The 7193-nt window shown below is 47.0% G+C and overlaps 1 protein-coding gene across 4 annotated transcripts in view; it reads right to left on the bottom strand.

Annotated features, from left to right (window-relative positions):
* Nucleotides 1-7193, bottom strand: part of dacha (dachshund a) — a 30845-nt gene that overhangs the window by 3521 nt on the left and 20131 nt on the right. For 3 of the 4 annotated variants that reach the window (XR_006823302.1, XM_046041135.1, XM_046041134.1), the window contains exons 3-9: nucleotides 3808-3954; nucleotides 3558-3692; nucleotides 3305-3459; nucleotides 2725-2857; nucleotides 2585-2638; nucleotides 604-761; nucleotides 327-474 (exon numbers count right to left, since the gene is read on the bottom strand). Coding sequence is in view for 2 of the 4 variants with exons in the window: in XM_046041135.1 (XP_045897091.1) it covers nucleotides 327-474; nucleotides 604-761; nucleotides 2585-2638; nucleotides 2725-2857; nucleotides 3305-3459; nucleotides 3558-3692; nucleotides 3808-3954 (930 nt within the window). In the remaining 2 variants the exon portion in view is untranslated. The remainder of the gene's footprint in view (nucleotides 1-326; nucleotides 475-603; nucleotides 762-2584; nucleotides 2639-2724; nucleotides 2858-3304; nucleotides 3460-3557; nucleotides 3693-3807; nucleotides 3955-7193) is intronic. The other variant, XR_006823303.1, reaches the window with a different exon arrangement.

Genomic DNA, 7193 nt, shown 5'->3' with positions numbered 1-7193 from the left:
GTAACCTTTCTCACGTCTGGTCTGTAACCTGTCTCACACCTGGTCTGCTCTGGTCTGTGACTCCTCTCTCTCACACCTGGTCTGTAACCTTTCTCACGTCTGGTCTGTAACCTGTCTCACACCTGGTCTGCTCTGGTCTGTGACTCCTCTCTCTCACACCTGGTCTGTGACTCCTCTCTCTCACACCTGGTCTGTGACTCCTCTCTCTCACACCTGGTCTGTAACCTGTCTCACACCTGGTCTGTGACCCGTCTCACGTCTGGTCTGTAACCCGTGTCACACCTGGTCTGTGACCCGTCTCACACCTGGTCTGTGACCCGTCTTACCTCTGCTCTGCAGTTCGGAGCTCAGCTGTCTCTGTAGTGTCTGTCGGGCGTCTCTCTCTCTCTCCAGCTCCAGTTTTAACTCTTTCCTCTCCATCTGGTTCTGTTTGTCATGAGAACGAGCGCTCTGCACCGCCACCTTCAGGAGACCCTGAGAACAGTCAAACAAACTGAATTGATGATTCGCCGTCCTGGTAGAACACATGAATGGACCGGAGGTCCACGGGGACACCCGGGAGTCCGTTACTGTCTCTGCATTATTTCAGGACAGCTCTGTCACCTGTATATTGGTCAGCAGGGTCTCCATGGACGACAGACCCTCAGCCAACAGGAACGGGCCGAAGGCGGGATTTGCGTGGTTGATTGACAGTGGCTGAGAGGTGAGCGGCAGCTTCTCATAGGTTGGTTTGAGGAGGGGGAGGGGCAACAGGCTGTCATCTGCAGGTAGAAACAAAGACAGGGAGGTTTGTTTGTTTCAGCCAATAAACAAACAACCTGCAGAATATTTGAAGAGATTTAATAAAAGCTTCCTGTCTCTGGTATTCATCAGCTGTGTGTGTGTGTGCTTCTGTATTTCTGTCTTTGTGAGGACCAGTGTTTTAGACATCTATACAAAGGGGAATACATGATGTCAGCTAGGTTCCTCACAAGTACACATATATGTGTACAAGTACACGTACACAGTATTTGTGTGTTGTTATTATTCTGTTGTTTCTCTCCTGTCACATCCAACTGTTCTCTTTGTGCCATCTGGTGTTCTTCGGTAACATTTTGGCATCCAGGCCGTGTGTTTTTGCATGTCAACATCAGATCCTGGTTTTGAGAATCCTGGATATTCTGTCCAGAGTATTGTAAACCAGGAAACCCTAACCCTGTAAAGATCTGATCCAGGTTTCTGATAATTAACTTCTTCCAGCTACTCCTGCAGGATCTGAACTCGTGTCGGCCGGGTTCAGGAGTTCCTCGGTCTTCCTTCCACCAGTTTTTGCTTCAGTCCTTTTGGCCTCATGATAACGGTCTCGGGGAGAACCCTGGGAGGACCAAGCCATCCAGTCTGACCAGCCTTCCACCAGCAGGTTCTCAGGTTGCTGCCCGGACAGGTACCAGCGATCTTCTGAACTCCGAGCAGCCGCCTCATGGAGTCCAGGTCCTCAACGTCTCCGGGATGTGAAATCCCTCTCCAGATCACCCCAATGCACGTTTGGGTTTACAGAATTTCAATTTTTCTTTAGAGTTGGTCAGTCATTCCGCTCTCAACATGTCAAAATTATATAAATCTAACCCCCTACGTCTTTCAACCGGGGTCCCGCAGGGCTCCATACTTGGTCCAACCCTTTTTATCATATACGTTAATGATTTACCTTCTGTTTGAGGAAATTGTGATATTTTAATGTGATACAGTTATTTTTACTCATGGTAAGACTGCTGAGGAGGTTGCATTCAAGCTAACAGATGCATTAGGGAAGTCACATCCTGGCTTAATCACTGTTGTTTGCAACTGAATGTTCCTAAAAGTTGTCTCAGAATACAAGTACTTAGACTCAAACCTTCAAAACCCACATAAAGAAGGTCTGTAATAAAGTAAAGTTCAGTTGGGCTAATTTCAGGTACATCAGAAACCTCCTATCTACTGCGGCAGCTGGTTCTCTCCCACATCACCTGCTGTCTGATAAGTTGGTCCAACGCACGCTCGACAGCCTTAAAACCACTGAAGTCATCATACAAACAAGCACTTAAACCTCTGGACAAAAGGCCATTTCGTTCTAAACAAGTATAAACTCCTTAGTTTATATGATCTCGCACAGTTTAGCTCCTCCTCCTTAAATCAAAAGCAGAGTTACTAGAGGTGCAGCTAGGAGGGACCGCACAAACCAACTCAAAACAACTGCATTCAGCCGTCTTTTCATTCACAGCGTCACATCAGTGGAACTGATGCCGCCATCGATTAGAGCGTCTGCATCCTGTTACTCATGTAAGAGTAACGTTAGGAAATGGCTTATAGAAACACTGACGCTGGTCCCATCCACCAACAATAACTGTAGCATCTATCTTTAGATTTCATCTGCTCATCTTCGATCATTTGTGATTTTTTAACACCTTTGTCAGTTGTATAATGTGCCCAATAACGGAAAGGGGACTGCCGGTGAAAACTAGCCTGTGGCGAACTCGGGTACGCTTCAATTTGCTTTGAATGTTGATCAGGGTACATTGTCCCTTTTCAAATAAACAAATAAATAAAATGAAAAAAAAAATCTGCTCACCTTTTTCTTTCAGCACCTTCTTCGTGTTGTGTTCTCGCTCTGCAAACTCGCCGTCTGCGGAGATTCATCACAACACGAGTTAGTTTCTGAGCAGCTCGGTCTGATTCGACCATCACTAACGTGTGTTTGTGTGTGCGCACCCGGCTCTGGTGTGCGTGCTGGAGGAGGAGGTGATGATGACGAGGATGAAGATGCTCTGGAAGGTGATTGGCTGGTTGGTTCTTGGGGGCGGAGCTCATCATCACTGGGGGAGGGGCTTCTCAGAGGAGACTCCTGAACACATCAGGTTAACATTAGCACTGTTAGCAGCAGCACAGGGGCACTTTTATATTAACAGTTAATATTAGCACTGTTAGCAATAACATTTTTTAATGTTATTAGTTTAATTATCAGGGCTGTTAGCATTAGCATAGTTAGCAGTACCACTTTAAGAAACAGCTTTGTTAGCATTATGACATGTAAGATTTGCTCTGTTAGCATTAGCACTATTAGCAGTACCACTTTAAGAAACAGCTTTGTTAGCATTATGAGATTTACTCTGTTAGCATTAGTACCGTTACCCTTAGCAGTGTTAGCCACAACACCATTATATTAATGCTGTTAGTATTAGCACTGTTAGCAGCAGCTCATCTAGCATTAGCTCTGTTAGCATTCTCAATTTTAGCATTAGCACTTTTAACAGTAGTACTATTAACATTAACACTAGCGGTATTAGCTCGCCTTGCTTTCCTCTCTCTGAACATGTGACATGGCGGCCATGTTTGCCAAACCGCTCAGGTGACTCATCTGGTTCATCGCCATGGCAACACTGGCTGGGGGCAAGCCCACAGGGAGGAGGGGGTGTGGCATGACCATAAAAGGAAGTTCTGACAGACCTGAGGACGCAAAAGGACAAGCTGAAGTACTGAGGCGCTACGATGCTAAGCTAACAACAGTTCAATCCAGTTCCAATCAGAGGAGAGCTGTGACTCACGGTTGGCCAATAGGGTGCTGTGCTGCTGCAGAGTGTTGAGGTGGAGAGACGCCGAACCAGGAGGAGGAGCCACAACGGAGGAGGGGGGAGGAGACAGGAGGCGCCGCTCCTTCTCCCAGGATGCTTCACTGCCTCCTGCAGGAGAGGAGACAAGGAGAGAGGAGGGAACGAGAGATGAGGTAAGGAGACAAGGGGGCAAGGAGAGGGGCAGTAAGGAGAGGAGGTGATGCGTGATGATGTCATGGTGTACCCGTGTCGTTGTCAGACTCGGCACCGTTGTTGTGATGTTGCTGCTGATCACAGTTGCCATGGAAACCCATCATCATCCTCATCTTCTGCAGCTTCAGCGCCTCGGCCATCGCCGCCGCCGTCAGACCTGCAGAGAGCAGCAACACACCTGGATCAGGTGAGCCGGGTCACCTGACCACAGACCTGATGTAGTGTGATCTCAGAGACCAATCGTGATCTGTGCGAGAATGAGCTCTGAAGCTGCTCGCCGTGAGCTGCAGCGACGCAGCTGTAGAACAATTAGTGAGTTTAGTTTCGTCCGTACGTTCGATGTTTCCTGTTTAAACTCTCTGTCTACGTTTGGGTACCTGCCGTGTGTATTTTCACCATGTCGCTTCAACAAATCCCTGAGAATTCACCATCAACCTCAACTTCCCTGCAGATCTCATCTCCGTTTCCTTCTAAACGCTGTCACCTGTCAGTAAACTCACGTCCTTGTTCAGGAGACGCAGCATACGTGTCACACCAACATCTCACATTTACTTCCAGCAACAACAGCAAAGGACCGTGAGACCAGGATCCAGATCTTCTTGTTCTGCAGAACGTACAGGATCGTGGTCGAACACGAAGGAAATAGTCTCCTGACAAACGCTTTGAGAGAGAACGTCAGACCGGCTGCTGCATCCGCTCAGCTGCAAGACAGAACCAGCTGCTTTAAACATGCAGGGTCAGGGTCAGGGTCAGGGTCAGGGTCAGGGTCAGGCCCACCAAGTCCTGGAGGGGCTGGTTAATGAGTTAACTACAATTCTAAAAAATCTAAAAATATCAGTTTCACTTATTCCCACAATTTCATCAAAAAAACCCGCCTAAAACATCAAAACTTTCATCACTATTTTCTAGAAAAGCTGCTGCAAAATCAGAAAGAGGCACGAGACCCTGGAGAGACTTACAGAAACGTAGTAAGTTAGAAGGAGAAACAGGGTCTCTGAGTTCTGGTTCTGTACGTTCTGTAAGATTTCCTGTTATTCTGTGCAGTACTGTATAGTGTGAAATAAAGACATCTGATACTTTTATTCTTCACTAAATGTCGTGACTCTCAGCTCCAAAGACTAAAGTGGGTCCTGACGAGTACGGGTCCTGGTCTTTAGAGACCAGCACCAGACGGATTCGGCCTTCATGTTTTCACCTCGGTGAGGAGGAGCTGGTTACCCTGGTGACCGATCAATAATTAATGACCCCGGCAGGCTGACGTCTCCAGTGACTGTCTCTCTCCCTGCAGCCGATCGCCCCAATTAATTTAATCCAATTAGTATTAACGAGGGAGTCCTGCTAACGAGCGCGCGGCGCCCCCCCCTCCGGCTCCTTCAACAGATTCTCCCTGCTTTTATTCTTCCAGCTTCTGAAACCGGAACACTTCCTGTCACCTGGCTTCATCTTAGCTTAGCTTAGCATAAAGACGGCTGCACGCCGACTCTGTTTCTTCTTCACTCATCTTTAATTTAAACCTGAGCGCAGAGTCGATCCAGGAAACACAGGAGTGACTTTAACAGGAAACAAACGTCACTTTGATTCATTCGTCCTGTTTCAGAGTTTCCTGTTTGATCAGAGAAGAAAACAGAAACATTCATCAACAGGAACAGCAGACGACCACGCCGCACGCCACGCACCGCGTGCGACCAAAGAATTTCTGCACAAACGGTCAGGAACCGTCTCAGGGAAGCTCATCTGCACGCTCGTGGTCCTCATCGGGGTCTCGACCTGCCCGCCTCCAGGCCGGCAGACGTTTCTCCTGCAGGCAGCGCAGCCTCACGGAGGTTTTAACAGGACGTGGATCAACCAATCAGCTGGCTTTCGCACACGTGGTCATTAGTGTGAGAGCTGCACCTCTCACACTTTTTTTCTCTTCGCTCTTTATTATTATTATTATTTATTCCGCCGTTTTTTGGTATCCAACTAGTCCTGTACCGTTTGTCCTACAAACTTGGTTCCAACTTCAAATTGTACATCTTCTTCATGAGATCAATTACCTGTGTTGCTGTAATGGTTTATATTAATATATTTATATTAATATTTCTATGCGTTTTAAAATGACTGTGTTCCTTTGAAGGGAAGGCTTTCAAGTTTCTTTGTCAATCATGTCTTATTCTGACAAAAAAATGGCTCCTAAGCACCGATAGAAGGCATGTTTTGCTCTGTGATGGCTACTCCGCTGTTGAAGAATAAAATAAATGAACAGCCAAAGAATTGTGCTGTGAAAGACTTAATAGCTCGATAACTCAGTAGCTGTGATGGCGCAATGGATAAGACGCCTACCTTTGGTGTGAGAAACGCGGGTTCAATCCCCCCCGCGACACGTCCACTATCCCTGAGCAAGACACTTAACCCCTCGTTGCTCCGGAGGCGTGCAAACTCTGACATGTACAGCAATTGGATAAAAGTGTCAGCTAAATATATGTTCATTTATTTTATTCTTCAGTAGCGCAGTAGCCATCACAGAAAATGTGTTTATAAGCAAAACATGCTTATTGGTGCTTAGGAGCCATTTTTGTCAGAATAAGCCATGATTGACAAAGAAACTTGAAAGCTTTCCCTTCACAGTCTATCTGAGTAGTCCGGTGGTTTAGGTCTTGCTCTTGCTCCGGATCCAGAGATCGATGGATCAAACCCCGCTCACAGCATGTTAACGAAAAGGGGGTCAAACTTAACACATATGCGTGTCTCACGTTGCACCGACAGCGGTAGCAATCGCAAAAAACAGCTGGCAGCTCTCACACGCGTTTTCTTAAGGAAATGCCCGTTCTAGTTTTCAAACTGTTGTTCCAGTGACAGCTGGCTTCACCTCCAGGCTGCAGGCAGATGTTCTCAGAAGCTTTTATATACGCAGAGTTGGCATTTGGGAGTTATCGTTCCGCCGCAGCCTAAAGTTACCCACAATGCCTCTCGCTGCGCTGCTCCACAGAGACGTTCAAATGTTCGTAGGAGCAGAAACCGTTTGACTTGTTTTGTTCTTTGTGACTCCGTCCAGACAACCAGACCTTCACTTTATCCTCCAAGCTTTGCATTTTAATTAACTCAGCGTGTTACAGTGTGGCTGTGTGTGTGTGTGTGTTAGTGTGTGTGTGTGTGTGTGTGTGTGTGTGTGTGTGTGTGTGTGTGTGTTAGTGTGTGTGTGTGTGTGTGTGTTTACAGTGTGTGTGTGTGTGTGTGTGTTAGTGTGTTGTGTGTGTGTGTGTGTGTTATTGTGTGTGTGTGTGTGTGTTTACAGTGTGTGTGTGTGTGTGTGTGTTACAGTGTGTGTGTTAGTGTGTGTGTGTGTGTGTGTGTGTGTTAGTGTGTGTTACAGTGTGTGTGTGCGCGTGTGTGTTACAGTGTGGCTGTGTGTGTGTGTGTGTGTGTGTGTGTTAGTGT

Source organism: Micropterus dolomieu, linkage group LG23, assembly GCF_021292245.1.
Source record: "Micropterus dolomieu isolate WLL.071019.BEF.003 ecotype Adirondacks linkage group LG23, ASM2129224v1, whole genome shotgun sequence".
Lineage (NCBI taxonomy): Eukaryota > Metazoa > Chordata > Actinopteri > Centrarchiformes > Centrarchidae > Micropterus > Micropterus dolomieu.
Note: the sequence above shows the minus strand (reverse complement) of the source record. Positions and strands in the feature narration are given on the sequence as shown.